Source organism: Buteo buteo, chromosome 8 (genome assembly GCF_964188355.1).
Source record: "Buteo buteo chromosome 8, bButBut1.hap1.1, whole genome shotgun sequence".
NCBI lineage: Eukaryota > Metazoa > Chordata > Aves > Accipitriformes > Accipitridae > Buteo > Buteo buteo.
This window is the reverse complement of record NC_134178.1, coordinates 31,403,436-31,424,242: the sequence shown is the minus strand read 5'-3', so window position 1 is coordinate 31,424,242 and position 20,807 is coordinate 31,403,436. Positions and strand designations below refer to the sequence as shown.

At 54.7% G+C, this 20,807-nt stretch overlaps 1 protein-coding gene across 1 annotated transcript; it reads left to right on the top strand.

Annotated features, from left to right (window-relative positions):
- Positions 1 to 1,018: 1,018 nt before the first annotated feature.
- Positions 1,019 to 20,457, top strand: CD101 (CD101 molecule). Its single transcript, XM_075033989.1, has 9 exons — positions 1,019 to 1,067; positions 2,260 to 2,637; positions 3,566 to 3,982; positions 6,912 to 7,295; positions 8,080 to 8,463; positions 9,438 to 9,842; positions 14,676 to 15,083; positions 15,945 to 16,340; positions 19,543 to 20,457. The coding sequence occupies exons 1-9, from the start codon at positions 1,019 to 1,021 to the stop codon at positions 19,737 to 19,739; spliced, it is 3,018 nt and encodes a 1,005-aa protein (XP_074890090.1). The 3' UTR covers positions 19,740 to 20,457.
- Positions 20,458 to 20,807: the final 350 nt, after the last annotated feature.

Sequence of the window (20,807 nt, the reverse complement as noted above, 5' to 3'; positions counted from 1 at the left end):
TGGTTTGAGACCCTTGCTAGTGTTTGGCTGCATGCCCGAGAGGCTGGGTTTCCCCTGCCCGGGATGTGCCCCTCTCGGCCTCCCACCATGTCCCTGGCACCTGCCAGCAGGAGCAGCAGCATGCCCCGGGCCACACAATGCTGAAGGTGTGATGCCACATGGCAGCCGATATAACTGCAGCACTTGCCTCTGGGGCTGTGGCCAGCAGGCTCCTGCCTCAGCTCCCGGCAATCTCGCTGCCCCTGCAAGCAGTGCTGGTAAGGGATCCCCCGCATCTGGGTGCCTGCCCATGGGATGTGCTTACAGGAGAGCGTTCCCAGCCGATTTCTGGCTGTGCAGTGATCCTTTGAGAGCCGATAAGCCGCCTGGGCTGGCTGTTAGGCTGGAGGGTCTCCTGTCTGTGTAGCTGATGGGCTGGTGGGGATGCTGTGGGAGAGACATCATGCTTGGGGTACCCCACTGCACCCCAAGGCAGAGCTTGGTCAGCCATCCTCGGGGAGCACTGTGCTACCCCAACCTGTACCTGAGGCATTGTGCTGCTGTCTGCAGCTACGGAAAATAAATAGTTGAGGGGAGCTTCAGCCCTAGAAATCTGCCCCCGTCCCTCCCTGGGGTCTGGTCCCTGATCCCTCTGTTAGCAGGGACCAAGCTACTCCATGCAGCGAAGCGGGAGTCGTGAGGCAGAGGGTTAGCCTGTGAGCTGCTGTCGGACAGCAAAGCCACAGCTGGTAGTGTCGGGCACCTGGCACGCACACAGTGGCAGGAGGGGCCTTGGGCATCACCCTTGCCCGGGTGGCATGGGGCCGGGGTGCCGGCTGTCACCTCCCAGAGACGTGTTGCTTTTCTGTTGCACCCCGCTCCCCAACCTCTCCCTGCTGTTTCTAAGCAGAGGAAACCACTGCCGCCAGGCAGCTTCCTCCCAGCCACTTTCAAAACAGCAGGGTGGCTGTTGCCATCCCCTGCGAGAGCCTTCCTTCCACTGCCCTGCTGGGAGAGGACCCGAGCAGAGCAGTTTCCCATGGGGCTGGAGCGGTGCCCAGCACCTGCCTTCCTTCTCCTCCTTCTGGGTGAGTGGCCCGCACCGTAGCGGGGACTTTCCTGGGGCAGGCAAGGGGGAGGTGAAGCACCCCCTCGGTGCGGATGGGACCTTTCCGGATGGGTGGCTCAGCGGGGGGCGCCTTGCTGCGGCTGTGCGGGCCAGGATGCGTGCTGGGATGCCCTGGCCAGCGCTGGTCCGGCTCAGTGGCCATGGGGAGAGGTGCGGTGGTATGTTCTTCTTTCGGCACTGTGGTTTCATTCCAAAGCGATAGCCCGGACCCTGGCAGGGTTTTGGTGAGGGGATGTGCGTGCCCCTGTTGCATGGCTGCTGGGGGTGTGGAGGGGGTTACCTCGCTTCCCCCCCTTCCCTTGGGAGGGGGTTTCTGAATGTTTCTTAGGCTGTGCTGCCACCAGCTCTCTTCCCTGGCCTGGTCTCCACGGTTAGCTTTTTACTCAGTGCCCATGTCCTGTGGGCATTTTGCTCAAGTGTGTGTGCTGGGCACTGGAATGGAGCGAGTGTCACCACTGTGAGCTCTGCAGGAGGGGAGGGTGCACGGGTGGCCTTCACCTCCCCAAACCCTCTGCAGGCAGAAACAGAGGGAGCCCTTGATGACTCCTGGTGCTCCCTGCCTTTGGAGGAGCTCTTGTTGGCCCCCTCTCCCACTCCCTCCCCAGTTTCTGTTCATGGAGCACCTCTGCAGCACCCTGCCTGCTGGTTCCTTCTGCTGCCCCATGTCCCTTGGCTTCTGTGTTGTATCACCTTCTCTGGCAGTGGTCGGCTCAGGCACCTACTCCCTTTTCCCCCCAGCTTGTGCAGGACTGGAGTGCTTGGCCCTCTTAATTTTAACACACCACAAGCTTCTTCCAGTGACCTCAGCCTGGTTGCTGCTTCCCCTGAACAGCTGGCTGAGAGATGCTCTCCAGCCATGAACAGGCTTGCCAGCCCCCTGGCCATGATGCTGTGGTCTCTGTTGTGTGATCCCCAGTGTGCTAGGAGACAAGAAAGTTTGGAGGTTTATCGTTACAGGACTTGTTCTTACAATTGCAAGGAGTGCAATGTCCCTTGGACTTCGTGCTTCAAAGAATAAGACTGCACAGCAATTCTTTCCAGTATTACATTGTGGTCGCATACATGCCCAGACCCACTGCCGTTTTCGGTCTGCAGCCCTCGGGTTGCATATACCCCTGCAAACACCACGTGTGCCGACTGTTTGCTGGCAGGTTTGAGCACTGGCCAACGGGTGGTGACTGTTCAGAAGGGTCCCCTCTACCGTGTGAGGGGGTCCCACATCACGCTGTGGTGCAAGGTGAGCGGCTACCAGGGCCCGGCGGAGCAGAACTTCCAGTGGTCCATCTACCTGCCCTCGGCCCCCGAGCGGGAGGTGCAGATCGTCAGCACCGTCGACCCCTCCTTCCCCTACGCCATCTACACCCAGCGTGTGCGCAGCCGGGGGATCTACGTGGAGCGGGTGCAGGGGGACGCTGTCCTGCTGCACATCACCGAGCTGCAGGACCGGGACGCCGGGGAGTACGAGTGCCACACGCCCAACACCGATGAGAGGTACTTTGGGAGTTACAGCGCCAAGACGAACCTCTCAGGTGGGTCCTGAAAGAGAGCCGTGCTCCCTGCCAGGCAGGGGTGCAGACAGGCTTCCACTGCCCTCACCTTTGCAGTGGGGAGGAGTGCTCGTCTCTGGGTCCCTGCCAGAGGGGCAGCTGGGGAAAGGGGTGATTAATGGGACTGGTGGGCACAAATTTTCCTCCTCTTCTCCCCAGTGTGGGATTGTTATCCTACCCCTGGGTGGCCAAGGTAGGGTTGCCCACGTGTCCCCTTGCAGGTTGCTCTGGACGTTGCCTCCTAGCCAGGGCAAGGGAAGGGAGGGGAAGCCTCTGCTGTCCCATGGCCCAACTTTAACTTCAGCTCCTGACGCAGCCGTAGCATTTCACAGCTAAGCACTTAGGAGGGCAGGAGTTTTCAGGCTCTGTGCGTTAGCTTTTGGTGTCCTCTTAGGTCAGGGTGTGGGACTTGACCCAAGCGGGATACCCACAGACGGAGGGAGGTAGCAGCCCCTGCAGAGTACTGGGAGAGGGAAGGCAATGGGGTGGAGAGGCAAAGGGAAAGGCCCTGCTGTGAGCTCACCAAGTCTGCGTGGTGGTATGGTACTTCCACTTGGTATTCACCCTTTCCCTCCTTTATCCTGGCGTTGTACCAGCCTGCACTTGGGATTGTGAGGTGCTGGATGTTAATCTCTTTGGGGTTGCCTAATTAATACTACCCGTAGTTTGACTGAAGAAGGTACTGCAGAGAGATTCACTGTGCTTTCTTCCCTGCTGAGGTTTTAACCACTTCGCATCTTGGCATAGGCTGATGGAAGCCTTGTCAATCAGCTACAAAAGATATTTCTCCTATGCTGTCGGATACTATAGGGCTGGGTGCGGTTTTGTAGTGGCTGGCAGGTTGCCCATTGAGGCCAAAAATGATTTTTCCTATAACCAGCTGCTCTCCGTGTCTCTCCCCTGTGCTCAGTGATTGCAGACACCCTCTCGGCTTCCATGGCCCCCCAGATCCTCACCCACACTGAAGGGGACGCGGTGGAGCTCACCTGCGAGGTGTCCAAGTCCACTGCCCAGCACACACATCTCTCTGTTGGCTGGTACCATCTTCAGGAAGCAGGAGACCGCCGCGCCGAGGAGGTCCTCACCTTCTCCAAGGACTTCGTCTTGAGGCCAGGGCCCTCTTACGTGCAGAGGTTTCTGGCGGGGGATGTGCGGCTGAACAAGGTTGGGAACACCACCTACAAGCTCTCCATTGGGGGCGTAGAGCTGTCCGACCGGGGGCAGCTGTACTGCGAGGCGGCCGAGTGGATTGAGGATCCTGATGAGACGTGGAAGGACATCTCCCACAAGCAAACAGAGAGGACATCGCTGGCGGTCATGAGCCAGGGTAAGGCCCTTGCAGACTCACATGTTGGCTCCAACTCTTTCGTGCATTCGAGACTCTATAGCAGCAGCCTTCAGTGGCCTTTGCCTGCCTCCACTGCAGCCCAGGGACCCACTGGTGGGTCTGGCCGCCTCGGTTGGGCACTGAGGGAGGCGGGCAGGCTCAGGGCCATGGCAGCCCTTGGTTCGGGAGCTGTTGGTACTTACTTCTTGCTTTGCAGGTTCGCGCAGCCGAATCTCCAATGCGGGCAGCAATTGTGTAACCTCATGGGACCATGCCAGGTGTTAGCAGAGAGAGCAGCGTGTGCCCACAGCAGGCTGGCCCCTTGGCAGCGTTAAGCTCCAGTATGCGGAAAACGCATTGTTAGATTGTCTCGAGGGTCTCGCGGGCTCAGAAACCGAAGCGCATAAGTCAGCTGCCCATCGCGGTGCCTCGGCCACGGGCACTGAGGGACACAGGGATGCGCTGCGTGTGCTGCACAGCTCTGGTGTCTGCTGGAGGTGGCTTGTCTGTCCATGCTGTCGCAAGTCTGCTGGCCTCCAGAGGAACTGTTGTTGCTGTTTTTTAGGCCATCCCTGTGTCTCCTCCTAGTAGTTTGTATATGGTGGTAATGGGACTGTGGGTCAGACTGTGCTTTGAAGTCTAGCAAAATATAGTATTAGGTATTTAGAAAGAGGAGACTTAGACCTGCTACCATATGAGAGATGGATTAGAATAGGAAAGTTTGAAAAACAGCCTCTTGCTAGTGCTGCCCATCCACGCCTGCTCCACTTTGTCCTTGCCAGGCACCTCCTGTTCCCTCTGCCCAGCAGCTTCCCATGGCTTCTGGCATCTGCAAGCTCTGTATTGCCTCACCCAGGGCTGGTGCGAAAATCCCTCTCTCCCCACTGCCCTGGGATGGTTACAGCACTGTGTGTTTGCTACCACTCCTCTGAGCACCCTGCCTGCCGTCCCTCCTGCTGCAAGCCTGTTCCTTGCTGTGGTCCCTCACCCTGCTCTTCCTCTTGCTGCGTGTGGGTAGCTGTGCCCAGAGGAAGGGAAAATCTCTCTTTCCCACCAGTAAGTTTCGCCTCAAAGGAGCCAAGGCAAGGCTGTGTCTAGTTGATGCTCTTTAACATAGGCAGTAGTATGCAAGAAAATGGGAGCAAGTCTCTCAGAAAAGATGCCCGGGGAGGTGGTGTACCATGTCCCCCATGCCTCGGGGCGGATGGAGGAGGCTGCAGAGCCAAGGTGGTGAGGGGAACTGGTGTCTTGTGGGAGGGTGGTGAGTCAGAGCAGGAAACCAAAGAAACAGATGGGTAAGGACCAAGCACCCTGTTTCTTCTGTTCAGAAATAGAGAAACTTTGTGAGAGTTTAATATTTGCAGTGTGCTAGTTCTTAAGGGTAGAACGGAGGCGATGATGGTAAGAGGATAATATGGTGGTTGTATTGGAGCTGCTGGTATTGCTGGGGGGAACGGTGGCAGGCATATAAGCCCTCCAGCACATCACACCTGCAGGGCTGGGGTCTCCCTCTAGCACCCTGTGAGAGACCCCAGGCTGTGGGGCTGAGTGCCCCATCGCACTGGGAGCCAGTGACCACTCTGACCATGGCCAGCTGCTCCAGCGGTTTCTATAAACTCTCCAGCAAATATTTGGGAATGCCAAACATATCTACAGCAGCTGGGATTCCTCTTTGCAAACTGTTTATAAACCAGTGTTTAAATTCACAGGGTACTCTTCTTTCAATAAATTATTTGAGCCCTTTCAGTGGCAGTCTGGGAGCTGCTCCATTTTACCTCCAGACTACAGCATGTAGTCTTGCCCCTCATTGTTAGACACGGAGGGCACCACAGTGACCCAAGGAGGTGGAGTGGTGTGAGCCAGGCTGCCTGCCCAGGGAGTCAGGGCTCAGCCCTACCTCCTGTTTTTTGGCTGTGCCACTGCTGTGTGGGGTCACGGCACAGGGTTTCGGGGCACCCTGTGGGTCTTTGCCTGCAGCCATTCTCCAGCCAGGCTGATGCCAGGACCCAGGGGGCATTAGCGGCAGAGGCTTTGAATGCCCTGCAAGGAAGGCAAATCGTATCATAGGACCTAGAGACAGGGTCCTTACCTCAGGTGTGGCTGACTGCCCAAGAGGGTCTGCCAAGGGGAAGATGACTTTGTGCTCCCCCTGTCACTACCCTCTTTGCTTGGCACCTGCTGCTAGTTGGTATGGGGGGCAGGACAGGGACTAGGAGACCTCTACCTCCTCTTGCTTCCCTCCGACCTCCCCGTGATGTGACAAGTCTTGACATTTCTGCTTTCTATAGGAACTAACCCAAAATCTCTCCAACTTGGAGAGCATCTCTTGCCCACATCCTGCAGCAGCCAGTGAGGGCTGCAGCATGCGGGACCAGCAGCATCAGATTCAGACAAGCAGCTGGAGTGCCAGCCCTCCACATACCTTCTCCCACCACAGACAGCAGATTTAAAAACACCACTGAGTGATAAAGCCCCTTTGTGCCCCTTTCTGGTTTACAGGATATATGTTACATGAAGCAGAACAGGAGGTGAGACAGACCAGCCCCCTGCAAAAGCCTATGCCTCTGGGCTAGGGCAGCCCTCGGTTTGGATGTCTGAGCTGAGCGGGGCGGAGCGGGGGAGGTGGCTGTGGCCTGAGGCCGTCCTGGTGGGTGCTCTGCTCTGGGGGGGGTTAGTTGTTCCTGAAGCAGGGAGGTCAGCTCCTCAGGGCTCTGGTTCTTCCTCCACCTGCGACTGCTGGTTAGGGCCTGGAGCTGGCAACCATCTCCCCATGGGCAAAATTTTCCATCCTGATGACTCTTCTAATGAAAAAAAAGGTTTTGATAGAGAATTCTCTCCCATTTCCCTCTGTATGGCCATTGGTGCTGCCAGGCAGGAGGGAAGCATGGCAGGGCCACCCAGCACCCTCTTTGTTTTTGGTTGCCCACAGGCAGAGACCTCTCCATGGACATCACTGCTGCTGAAAGCTCCCTTTCTGAAGGTGATACCTTGCAGCTCAATTGCACGGTGGGAGCCCAGAAGAGCAGCAGCAGGCACTTCCAAGTGCTTTGGCTCCTCAATGGCATGGAATTGGCCAGGGTTGACCCCCATGGGATATTGATTTGGCAGGAAGAATATGAGGAGAGAGCCAAGCTGGGGCATCTCCAAGCATTCAAGCAAAGCAACACAGTTTATGTCCTTACCATCTATGAGGTGGGGCTGAAGGACAACGGTATGTATCACTGCTCCGTTTCGGAAGTGAAGACTCCTGGAGACATTCACAGCATCCAAACCAAACTGTCGTCAGGCATCCAAGTCAATGTGAAGCCAATAGGTTAGTAAATCCTAATAGCTGCTCTTCTGGGTAAAGCCTGCAGTGATCCTTGACTAGGGAGCTCTTCAAGTCTGGCCTCATCTTGGCAGGAGCAACATACCTGCTGTTTGCAGCAAGAGCGCAAATGTGCCATAGATTTTTAGTAGATAACAATAGGAAAAGCGCTTGCTCTGGCAAACATTAGCATGACAGATGCAGCAGCTGTCAACAAAGTGTAAAACTTTAGCTCAGTCTCTTTGCAATAAGTTTTGGGCAAATAGGTAGAGTTCTGGGGAGGTGGGGTCCTCCTGTGTTGTTGGTACAGAAAATTATGAGCAACACCTGTTGCTACTCCTGAGGATCACAGGATGACCCAGCAGAACAGGTACTTCTGGATGGGGTGGATCATTGCCATTTCCATCAGGGTGCTCTCCCTGTTTTGGTGGGATGACTTGTGAGAAACCAGTCTAAGAAAGATGTGTAGGAGACTCTTGGTTTCCTTGTCATAGCTAGGCAATGACTGTTCTGATATAGCAGGAGCTGCCTGTTGGGACTCTATTTCTTAAGTATTTCTTTATGTATCCATGTCCTAGGAAAGACACTAAAGAAAAAGAAAAAAAAAAACCCAACAAAACCAAAGCCCTCTCCAAAGTTCTAAGAAAAGGCTGGTTGAAAATTTCAGGCAATTCCTTTCCTTTTCCAATGTCAGGATTTGTCTAGTCTCTCCATTTAATGCCACAGTATCTCTGGCTTTCTCTGGGGAGCACAAAAATGTTCCCTCCTACCCAGTAACTGTTGTTTGCAGAGAGCCACATGCGCCTGTCCGTGTCCACCAGCACGCCACAGGTCATGGCAGGAGACGCCTTGGTCCTCCTTTGTGAGGTGCAAGGAGCGACCAGCCCTGTGTCCGTGCGGTGGTGGCACCTGCCACCGCAGCACCCGGGTCCCCGGGTGCTGGTGGCCACCATGGAGCGGGACGGCACCCTGAGCCTGGGCGACGCCTACCGGGACAGCAGGACTCGAGGGAGCCTCCGGCTGGAGAAAGCGAGCTCCGGCGCTTTCACCCTGGTGATCCCCAACACGTTGGACGAGGGCGACAGCGGGCGGTATGGGTGCAAAGTGACGGAGTGGTCCCGAGGCCAGAGCTGGACGGAGGAGGGGGAGACAGCAGTGACAGTCAGCTCCATGGGTGAGTTGGGCCACCCCTATTTCTGGGCTTTCAAGCTGGTCATGCTGGAGGCAAGGCTGGAGAAGCGGGTGGACACATGTGGTTAGGACAGAGGTCTGCTGTGCCCTGAGCTCCGCTACTGCTGCAGGGTGACCTGGGGCTGATTGCTTGGCCCTGGAGTGCTTCAGTTTCCCCATTTCTAGCAGGGTGCTTGGGTCCTCCATGAGGTGTTCTGGGAGAGACAAGTGGGACAAAACAGCTAAAATGCCCAGAGACCTGAAAGGCGGTGGCTTGCTCAGCAGGTCTGTCTGTCTCCTTAACTTGAAATACAAAATATCTGTCCTAGCAGCATAATTACTTACAGTAGTTAAGCTCAACAAAGGCACTTGATGAGTTGTATGGTGGCCTTCGTCAGAGATACACCCCTGGTGCTGGCATCTGATCGCTTCTCCTGCCCTCCTGTCTGAGCGCAGAGCCGCTAACCTCCCCGGCGTGCAATGCCGTTTCTTCTTTTGATTGCTGGAACGGGTGCCTTTATGGAGTGGCAGCTTTTGGCTGTGATTTAGGGTGGTTTTCCTTTCTTATTGCTGGGCCCAGAGCCTGAGAGCACTGGTCGGGCCACAGGAGTTGTTAGGCTTTTGTGGAGGGTGGAAAGAGGCAGCAAACCGGGCAGCAGGATCAGCAGAGGATCCCTGGCTCCCTGCCGCAGGGCGGGATGGGGAGCCTGGAAGAGAGGGTACTCAGGGTTGCCCAAGGGGCTGGGGGTGGGAGAGCGGGAGGCGAGGTAGGAGAGGGCTAGGGACTGTGTGGGGCTGGAAGAGCACAGTGCTACTTGGGGGAGAGCAGCGCTGGCCAGAGGAGCGGCAGGACTGCTGGCTGCCCTGGGGCTGTGGTGGCTGCGGCGGCGGGGACGGCCCTACGTGGGAAGGGTGGCGGCAAGATGGCACGGGGCAGGATTTCTGTCCCAGCGCCAAGAGCTCTCTCCTCCCGAGCAGGTCTCGGTCTGCACGCCACGCTGACAAGCCGAATTGCCACTGTCAAATATGGGCAGAGTTTTGAACTCGTCTGCCAAGTGAGCGCCAGCTACACCCTCGAGGAGGTGCCGGCGTCCGTGGGGTGGCTCTTCCAGCCCAGCCCACCCACCGGCCACTACCACGAGCTGGTCCGGGTCTTTCCCAGCGGCACTGTGGCCTGGGGAGCAGCACAGCCACGCTTCCAGGGGAAAGCCCAGCTGACGAAGGCTGCCACCTCCTTCAGGCTGCGCATCCGCAATGCCGCGGCTGCCGACGAGGGGACGTACCAGTGTGAGGTGGAGGTCTGGAGGAAGAACACCCTGCCGCTGGGGCAGCCGGCGGCCACCACCAGGTCCAATGCCGTGGGGATAAAGCTGGTGCTGCCAGGTAAGCAGTGCCACGGGCGCTTCTTCAGCAGAGATGTCTCCTTCTGCAACTTTAAATCTATCAAACATGACCAGGGGCAACCAGGACCATGGATTATGCCAAGCGTATGGGAATCAGCATTGCCACTAGGATTTTAAGCCTTGTTTCTGGGAAGAAGTAGTCCCCTGCAAGGAGCTCAGTTGAATGCTGGGGGTGTGAGATACCTCCCATGGTGTGGGCTTCTGGGGGGCTGGAGGGCAGTAGAGAGAGGCAGGCCCCCAAAGCTGGTGCTGGGATATGTCTGTGTCCCCCAAGCTTCCCCCAGTGTATCTGAGGTGCACTGAGAAAGGGCCAGGGCTCTCTGCCGTGCTGGGAGCCGGCACTGAGCTGCAAGGTGCTGGGGGCCCTGGGTGGAGGTGTCTCCTCCCAGGCACGGCTGGGCTGCGCAGCTGGGAGTCCTGGCTAGGGTTCCCTTTTATGGCCAGCTCTGCAGGCAGGGTCCGTGCTGCCAATGTGCCTGACAGCATCGCGCAGGGAGCCTCGTCCTCTTATGGAAGAGAGATGTTGTAAATACACCACAGCCGCCCAGCCAGCCCGCTGCGCGCCTGCTCCCTGCCACCCTGGCAGCAGCATGGTGTCAGCTTGCCCTGCTCGTGGCTGGGGCTGCTGCAGGAATGGAAGCCGTTGTCCCAGGCAAAACCTCTGAGCCTGTGGAGGCAGGCATGAGAATACAGGCTATTCTTTTTTACCTTGTGTCTGTTCTGCCAGCAAAGGAGAGTTCTTGCTCTTTTTGCATGCATTAAGCGCTCCTTCCTCTAATCCTTGGATTTTTGGGATCACAACCCAGTGAACTAAAATCACGTGTTTTCCATGTTTTTCACTGCTGGGTTTGCTGTAGTAAGTTGGTACGTTTCCTTCCCTGTTTGGGCTTGTTTCTGTGCTGCTCCCTCCCCTGCTCTGCTGCTGCTCTTTCCTCACCCCTGCAGAACTGGGTGCTGGGGTACTCTGTATTACACCTGAGCTCCAGCCAGCTGGGGGCAAGGGGTCTGCAGGGTGGTACTGAGGCTAGGGGTGACAACGGACAGCGTCTGTGAGTAGTAGTACGTTAGTAGTGTAAATGGCATTAAGGCGAACAGGTATAACCGTAGAGCGCCTACACAGAGGAGATGGTAGCAGTGGAGCAGTGAGATATTACGACATTTGGCTCCAAATGTATTGCAGCCGTTACTGGATACTGCGGTGCTGTAAAGGTGGTGGGAATTGGGAGGGGATGATGTGCAATGGGAGGCGGCTGCTGGCTCTAGTGCCATCTCTCTCAGAAAGGCAGCATGAGCCAGTGAAGGATATTTGGGAAGGTAGAGAAGTAAGTTTGGGAAGGAAGCCAGCTCTAACGGCAATGGGATGAGGTGAAGCTGTAGAAAATAAAGCTGCAAATCATGAAAATCGCCAACCTGTTTCTTCATATACAAAATCTTATGGTTGGAGACCGCAGAGAGACTGGAGCTCTTGACTTTTGCTTCAGCACTTTGTTTACCACTCAGTGTCAGTCGGTGCTTAAGGAGTTTAAACACCGCTGTGGATCTGGCCTGTAGCTTCAGACGGGAGGGACACGCGTGAAAGGTCATAACAAGAAGGGAAGGAGGACAGGTCTTTTCCATTTCTGACTTCTTACGTAGTTCAGCATCTGACTCTTGATGGGGTCCCATAATTAGTGCCCTTGGCAGGCAGATGCTGCCCAACCCTAGCAGGGATGCTCCCATCAGCCTCTCAGCGCAGCTGCCCGCGGTGGCTCCCCCCGGCTCCGGAGCGAACCGCGGGGGGCTTTGCACTAGCAGCCGCTCTGGCTGGCCCGCACGGGTCCTGCAGCGGCCGTGCCCTTCCGTGTGCTCTGCTGCTCCTGGGCTGGGCAGAAAGCGCAGCGTCAGCAGGCAGGGCTCGCAGTGAGATGGGCAGCAAGAGGCTTGGCTTGGTTAATTAAATGGAAAATGAAAGGGAAAACAGCACAGTGTCTTTCTGTGCCAAAGGAAAAGGCAGGCAGCTGCTCTGCCCTTTTTGGTAATTGGTCTTTAGCGGTAGTGAGAAGAGACCTGGAGCTGAAACAAAGGGGCTTTGCAGCAAGTGCTCTGCTTCCTCTCGGGGTGATCTTCTCTGAGAGTGTAGCAGCAATTTTTCTCATCAAAATCAAGTGCTCACAGCAGTGGTTTCTGTGGCTCCTCTCTGAGCTCTAGTAGCTTTTGCTTCTCTCGAGTATTTTCAGGCTGGGCCGTACTCAAGCAAGGGGCCTTCTGCCCTGGGCTGTTTGCTGTCTCCTGTGCTGGCAGCCTCTCTGGGTTTGGGGAAAAGTCCTGGGGTTTACCTGCCTGCCCCTGACCACAGCAGCACTGCCAGGAGGAGCTCACCTGGAGAGATGCACGTTTTGGTCCAGCATGGCCCCACAGCTGATTTTCCTAAAGTTCCTTTTTGCTGGGAGAGGTGGCAGAACTGCTTGCGATGAGCGGCAGGGCTGCTCTGCCGGCATGCTCTCCTTGGCAGCTGCAGCTGGGGAAGGCACATCCTTGTGTCTGACACGGGAAAGCTGTCCCCGATGTCCACCGCTTTCCCTGGTCCTGCCCATTCCTCTCCTGTGGCCTTTGAAGTGGGAGCAGTCTCCAGTTGAAACACCTGGGAGTATTTTTTTCTTTCCCTTTGTCAGAGTTCACTTCTGGGTCCCTGAATAAAGCTCCTGAACTTCAGCAGGCTTGCTGAGTGATACTTCTCTGTACTGAACAGCTGAAGTTAAGAACCAAGTGTCTTATTTTTTGCAGTGTGATCAGTTCACCTGTCACAGAAACTCAGGATGGTTGAGGTTGGCAGGGACCTCTGGAGGTCATCTGGTCCAAGCCCCCTTCTCAAGCAGGGCCACCGAGAGCAGGTTGCTCAGGACCATCTCCAGACAGCTTTTGAATATCTACAGTGTCCCTCCCTGAAGATTTGTGCTTCCTTAGAGCTGGCTCTGGACTGGGTGTGCTTTTAAGTACTGAAGTTGGAGGACATCAGCTTGCATCTGTTTCCTAAGCGCACTCAAGTCTGCTTGATCTCTCTGTATGTGGATCTGATTAATTGCACAGCTTCCTAATTAGGGTGATTGCTTTCCTGTTTCTTCTGCTTCTTGCCCTTACCTGTTTCTTCAGAGTAGCAAAGGTGCACTGTGAAATGCTGGACAGGACTTTGTTGATCCCTTGGGAGTGGCCACCTCCCAGACTTCCCAGTGAATGTTGTTGCTGAAATCCTCACCACTGAGGTGAGGCAGTAAGCAGATACTGGGACTTGTGCAAGTCCTGCTGTGGAGGAGACTGTCAACCTTTTGGTGACAATGTGTCTGTCTGCAGTGTAGAGAGAAGGGGAAGGAAGGACAACAGGGTGCGAAGAGAGAAGAGCAGCATAAGTGGACGTGAGCAGAGAGGTTTTGTTGGCAAATTTGAGATGGGGGCAGAGGCCCATGTGCAGGGCTGTCAAGAGCCATCAGTTGGGATATTTTGCATTGACTGGCCTCAAGAGAGGCAGTGATGGCCTCTGAAGTGGATTGCTTGAGTTTTTCAAGAAGAAATGCTTGAAGGAAGAGGAAATGCTTGGGCTTTCTCTTGTGGTGTCCCTCTTCTCCATCTGCCCCTGTGGGAGAAGCTGCAGCTGCCTCCTGGTTCATAGGCCCTCTCCGTAACTTGCTGCCATGGCATCCCTCGGGGAGGTGTTGCGGAGGAGAGAGCGCCCTGCTGAGCCTGCGGCCGAGGGCAGGGGGCTGGGATGCTCTGCAGGGGCATCTCAGTGTGTCCTCTGCGGCCCGTCCCTGAACCAGCACCCAGGGGCTGAGCCGAAGGGAGCTCGGCTGCGCCCAGCCTCCACGGCACAGGGCGTCCTGCTGCTCAGCTCGTACGCAAGGAACGTGCTGAGAATGGAAGCTCAGTCTGCAGTCGCTAAAAAGCCTGAAGGTGTCTCGTGCTGAGTAATTTCTGTCTACCCACGGGTAGATAGCCGTGGGTACTCCTTCGCGTGACTGCTAACCCCGTCTGACAGAGGTGGTGTCTCAGCTTGGAGGGGAGGGCCAAGAGGAAATGCCGGTCATTGGAGGCCCTTCGAAGAGACCGGTTTGTAGCCTTTCCACTGCTGGAGGAGAAGGAAAGGCACCAGCAGCAGGTGAGGTGCAGGGGGAAGGGGGCCCCTCAAACCAGCAGCAGCACAGGCACATCGGGAGCAATTGTGTACCCTGCAGGGGGGCAGAGCTGCAGGCAGCACTGCAGCTCTCCTCTCCTGAGCTGCTCAGTGCTAAATTGAGCAATTGCTAGGTGTAATCACAGCGGATGTTCAAGACCGTGTTATGTGGTTTCTGATTAATAACCACAGCAAACACCGGAGACGGTGACTGTTAGTGAAACCCATGCAGGCTCTGTAACCTCTCTGAGATAAGACACTTGTTCACAGTCTCCAAAGCTGCAGGCTGGTTCTATCGCTTATGTGTGAGCCTGCCGATAAAAGCAGTGGTAGACGGACATATTTGCTTCAGACAGAGGCTTTGCCTCCAAGCTCTAACACAGCGGCTGCCTCCGTCCCATGGTCCCCCAGGTGCCTCCTCTGCTGCTCCTCTGCCCAGTAGCACCCAGTGATTCCCCACCACAGTTCAAATAAGGGTGTGTGGATTTTCTCTTTCCCTCCTTCCCCCACCCCTCTGCTCCAGCATCCCCTAATGGGTCTTTGTCCCTTGAGCACCCTCTTCCTCCCTCTTCTTTCTGTGGGTCTCTCAGACCAGCCTTATTCCTGTCCTTGCCAGCATCCCTGTATGGGCAGCTGCAGCCAGCATGATTATTTTGTTTCTCCATTTAGAAAGCAAGCTTCGTGTAGCTACAAAAGAAAGCTCTGTGGAGACTGTCAGCGGTGCCGACACAGCCATTGAGTGCAGGATCATGTTTGCCCAGAACAATTCTCAGTTTGCCATTACCTGGTACCTCCTACCTCCTCCTCTGGCAGATGCAACCCCCCTGCAAATCCTAAGGGCCGACTACAGCAGCATACTGGAATATGGGGCTGACTTCAGCTCTCCTGCACAAAAGTCCCGGTTCCTGAGCCAGAGGGTGTCCAGCAACGTTTTCTGGCTGCGGATACTCTCTGCAAACCCTGGGGACCAGGGCAGGTACTACTGTGTAGTAGAGGAATGGCTCTGGCTGGTGGATGGCTGGTACAAACTCGGAGAGGGAGCATCAGGAAGCACCATGCTGGAGTTCAAGCTCCCAGGTAAGCAGATGGTTCTCTCTCATATAGGTGCTGCTGGAGAAGGTCGGATCAACTTACGAGGGGGCCCCTGCCAGACCTCTCCTAAGCTAGCAGGGCTTAGGAGAAGCAGTGGCTCCTGCATTGGATCTGAGACTTAGGGATGCAGGAGGTGTCAGTGCTTCTCAAAGAGAAATAGGGAATTAGGAGGATTTACCACATCCTCCCAAACCAACCAAGCTGGTATTTTTGCCACTGGCAGATGATGTCTAATGCTTCATAACAAAGCGAATCGTGGCATTTTCTTTTCACTCCATCACATGGTGCGCTTGGTTGGTTGTACAGTGCTGCGAATAGAGAGGAAGCCATTTCGTGGTACTCCTGAGCATCCTGAAGCAAAATACTCTTTTCCTTACCCTGCAGCACATTGCTGCTGAGAACAAGGCTGACGGCTCAGCTGCAACCACCTTGGGCACTGCACCGCTGGGGTGCACAGTGGGTCTCCCTGGCCCAGTTCTTCCCTCCCTCAGCCTCACTTGGCTTATGGGTTGCAGCCCTAAAAAAAGTGGATCAGAGAATTCCAGCTTCCTAAGTAGCTTTTGGTCCAAAGGATGCCTTATCACTTGCTTGGAGGGGTTGGGAAGTATTACAGCAGAGGGTTGTGAACAGGGGGCAGAGATGATGAGGAGGAAGGACCACCCCAGGGCGAATGAGTCACAGGAGCAAGGGTCCTGTGGGTGTCCTGCAGAGGTTCTTGCAAGACCCTATCTCGATCCCCCCCACTTTGCTCCAGAAGATTTCTGTCAGCCTGCGGGCACAGGCAGGAGCATTTCTATGGCAGTGCAATGCTGCAACGTGTCTTTCTGCTTGCATCCTACCCCCCAGGGCGTGAACTGCAGCTGGAGAAAACCAACCGCAGCGTCTCAGCGAGGGAGGGTGAGGAGGTGACGCTGCACTGCCTGCTGCAAGGTGCCCACCTGCCCGCCGCCCACCTCTCGGCCACCTGGTTTCGGGGAGAGGAAAGCAGGCACGTCAGGCCCCTGCTCACCCTCCGCCATGACGGTGCCATCGAGTACCCCGTGGAGAGCCTGGCGAGGAGGCTGCACCTCCGCCGCCCCACCACCGGTGACTTCAGCCTGACGCTGCGCAGCGTGGAGGAGGGTGATGCGGGGGTCTATCACTGCCAGGTGCAGGAGTGGCAGCAGCAGAGCGAGGGGACGGAGTGGGCTCTGCAAGCCTTGGCGTGCTCAGGGTACACCCGGCTCACTACCACCCCGCCAGGTAACGCCGCTGGGTGCGAGGGGCAGCTCACCCCGCACCAGTTCCCCCTTAGCCATACTGGGATGGGGGGGACGATCACGGCAGCTCTCTGCTGGCAATGCTGGCTGCGATGGCAAGAATGCAGAGGGGCTGGGAGGACTTGCTAAGGGACTGCAGAAGGGGTCAGTGCTGGGGAGATCACCAGAGCTGTGTTGGGAGCTGTGGGAGGGAGGAGAGCCCTTCGAGGGACACATGCTATGGGCCTGGTGGGGGAGGCAATGAGATCCTGTTCCCAGTCCCCTTGATCTGCCAGTGGCTGAAACCAGGTGCGTGGCATTGTAAATGCCATAGGTGGTGGTCAGATGAGATACCAAGAGCTCTAACTGTGAGGCATGTGGCCCAGAGGGTACCACCGAGTGCACTTGTGTCTGCAGTGCTTTGTGGCTTGTGGGGTCTCTGTGGGACCATGGGCAGAAACCTCTGCTCCTGGTCGTGCCATTGGGGCCGGAATGCTAACTGTTTTGGGGAAAAAAATTCTTGGTGTGATTTTTCTGGCAAGTCCACCTCCAGCAAGGTCTCTAAAAAACAGCCTCTGTCCTCTCGGGGTGAGTTGGGGTGCATGCTGGGTGCAAAGATAGAGCTGGATTCTTGTGGTTTAACCCCAGCCGGCAACTAAGCACCATGCAGCCTCTCACTCACCTCTCTCCCAGTGGAATGGGAGAGAGAATCAGGAGGGTAAAACTGAGAAAACTTGTGGTCTGAGGTAAAGTCAGTTTAATAGGTAAAGCAAAAGCCGCGCACACAAGCAAAGCAAAAGAAGGAATTCATTCAGCACGTCCCATGGGCAGGCAGGTGTTCAGCCATCTCCAGGACAGCAGAGCTCCATCACACGTAACGGTGACTTGGGAAGACAAATGCCATAACTCCGAATGTCCCCCCTTCCTTCTTCCCCCAGCTTTATATGCTGAGCATGACATCCTATGGTCTGGAATACCCCTTGGGTCAGTTGGGGTCAGCTGTCCTGGCTGTGTCCCCTCCCAACTCCTCGTGTCCCCCCAGCCTTCTTGCTGGTGGGGTGGGGTGAGAGGCAGAGAAGGCCTTGGCTCTATGTAAGCACTGCTCAGCAGTAACAAAAACATCTTGGCATTATCAACACTGTTTTCAACACAGATCCAAAACATAGCCCCATACTAGCTGCTATGAAGAGAATTAACTCTATCCCAGCCAAAACCAACACAATTCTGTACACAGAATTTTAAATAAAAGCAAAGGTTTCAGTCAGGCACATACAGCGTGTTTAGGGAGGTAACAGGCAGGAAAAAAATATTCTTTTCTTGCCTCTTTGGGGAAATAGGAGGCTTGGATGACCCATGTGGAGTTAAAAATATGAACTGTGAAATCGTTCATGTTGCACTTAGCCGAGAGGATCCTGCAGTTCTTCTCATGCCTTCAGCCCTGGAGTTGCCATGCCCGAAGCCAGCCTGGGTGCCAATGTGCAGTTATAGCTTCTGCAGGAATTGCCAATGCTGACCGATGGGGAAGAGCTCAGGGCACACTGTAGAGCCCTCCCTTGTGCCTGCTGCTGTCACAGGCAAGCATAGAGCCCGCTTACATGACTTTGCACCTACAGCAGATCTAATCTGGATTTAATTGCACAGGGAGGCACTGACAGTGCTTCATTCCCCTGCTGTTATGCTCCTGCTGTTGTCCATCATGGCTCCCTCTAGCACTCAGAATTCTCCTTCATCAGCTCCCTCTGTCTCTTGTTACCCATTACTGGTGGAGTAACCATTACTAGAATTGCTCAGTAACTGCTAGAAAATTGTCCTTCAATTTTTTATAAGTGTTTTTGCCAAGTGATTTTCATGGTTTTCATAAAATCTAAGAGATTATCTGGGTGGTTTTGGGTTTGGGGTTGGTTTTTTTTGTGCTTGTATGTTTCTGTAATGACGCAGGTATCTGAGAATGCCCCTCTGGCTCATGAATTTCAACGTTTTGGAGTTTTCCAAGGGGTAATGACACAGCCATGTGCGAGTGTACCCATAACCAGGAGTAACTTCAGCTCTAATCGCTGATGCTGCATTTTAGGATACCTCCCTAGTACTATAGAGGCATTCATGTAGTGGAGACTTCTCCCTGTCTTCCTATGGGAGAGTAAATGTTGCTTCTACCTATGCAGATGGGGTGCAGAGCTTCAGAGGTAGAGAGGTGAAAGCCAGTTTCACAACCAGGAGTAGCCCCCAGGTTGGTTCATCCCTCACCCACCAGGCTGTGTGGGTCCCCCACGGACAGCTTCAAATCAGCAGACCTGCATGCTCAGCATGGCTCTGCAGAGCAAGCGTAAAACATCTGCACGTGGGTCTTCGGTAAAGAGGAGAATTGAGGAACACTGCTTTAAGGTGGATAAAGCAGACCCAAAGGAGTTGGCATGACCCTTTGTGGTAGGCCAGGTGCGTCTGAGGTCAGTCTGTGATGTTGAAGCTACGTGTCGATGAGGAGATTTTGATGTCCAGGATTAATGGGTGGCTGTAAGGAGCCCAGGACAAAAATGGAGAGGCTGTAAATGAGAGCTTTTCAGCTAGCATGGGACTTATCAAACATGGTTTTGTGAAGTACCCAGAGGGTACACCAGCAGTACAGGCAGCCCCCACCTCAACTGGGGAGCTATTCTGCAGGAGCTGCCAGGGATGGGGCTCACAGCTGCCTGCAGCTGAGCATGGCTGAAATTTGATAGCAGAGCCGCAGAAGCAAGGAGGGGCAGGCATCTGGGGAAGTCAGGGACCTTCTGGATCTGGTTTCCTTTGCTTTCCTCTTGTCCCTCCTTGTCAGTGGTGCAGCCTCTGGCAGGCTTCCACCTCACCTCGCTGTCACTGGTGTTGGGCAGGGACCCAGGGGGTGAAGGGTATGTGGTTTTTCCTTACTGAGCCCAGTCCGGCACGGGTTAGCTGGAGAGCCATGCTGTTTCTGTTGGGATGTTTCAGCTGAACGACTTGGGGCCCTATCTGAGCTCCAAAACCAAGAAATTGAGGCAAGTTACCTGGTTTCTCTCCCCCTTCTCGTCGGGTAGCCTGTATGAATTCTTAAAAATTCGTGGTAACTGTTGAAGATTGAGAGGAAAGTGGTAAAAAGATAACCTGTAGAAACAGTAGGAGAGAGAAACTCAAACTAGCTTGGGGCCTCACTTCTTTTTTCTTTTTTTTCTTTTTTTTTTCTTTTACTCCAGAGTCAACTGTTTTGTCTAGGATCTGCTCATCCCCACCACTGCTGAACTTCATCCTCTACTTACCACTGGTTCTGATCCTTCTCCTGGCCCTTGTTGTCTTCTGCTTGTACTTCAAATTCGGAAAAAGCAAGAAGGGCAATGTCACAGGAGACCAGCTGATGGAACTACAAGGAGCTGGAGGGGTCAAGAAAACTTAGCTGATCTATAATGGCAGATGTAACTTGAAGGAGTAGAACTGGACACCTGAGGAGGACTGAGTACTTGGAGAGGTGCTTTTTATTGTTTTGTAGTAGCTCTTGCAATGAATCCTTAAAATTGTGTGTTTACTTGCAGTGGAATGAAGTGGCTTTGAATTACTAAGCAAATAGTTTTTTCATAACAGGTGTTCCTGTCTTTTATGTTAGGTGCCCACCTATTTCACACTCTGGTCATTGTGGTATATTTGAGGTCCTTGCAGTAGTATGTGTCTCCCACTGTGGATGGAAGTGGTGTTACTCTCTACAGGTATAAGGGGGGAAAACCAGCTCTCTTTGCACTGCGACACAAAGGTATCAAATTGCTAATCATTTTAGGTGACTTGAAAAAAAATCTATGTGGTGTGCAGGCTAAAAAAAAGTGGCAGAGCTGGAAACAGAGTATTGGTGTCCAATTTAAAGCATTGCACTTGCCTTTGTCCACCCTTTGCTGGAAAAGCTCTCAGACACTGCTGTCCCCTCATTCTGGGAGCACCTGTGCCCAAAATGCATCTTCTCTGAAAGGAAAAGGATCACAAAACCTGTCACAGGAACATGAGGACTGAGCAAGGCTGGCTGGGGCTGAAGAAAGTCCACAGCAGGGGTACCATAGCCATCCACAAAAACTGAATCTTGTTGACCCAGTAAGGGACTTGCACAGAGTCTTGGAGCCCAGAGGAAGAAGCAGACACCAAGCCATCTTGGAGATGAGTGTACAAAGACTTTCCAGCTCCTTCCTTTGCTGGGACTGCTGTAGAAGACAGCACCCAGCCCCTCATGCTGAAGCTGCATGGCTGGGACGTGGTATTAGACACCTCCCGATTGTACCATGTAATAAAAAAGCCATGTGTGCGCTTGCAGGGCAGCTCCTCTATGCTCTGGAATCCAGCTCAGGCTCACTTTTTCAAGGCTGAGGAGCTCTGCTACCTGAAGGCTGGCTTGCTGATGCATTAGAGGAAAGGAGATTTCGATCCCATCCCTATAAGTCAAGGGATACGCAAGCCCTAATTGTGCAAAGTGGGACGTGGTCCC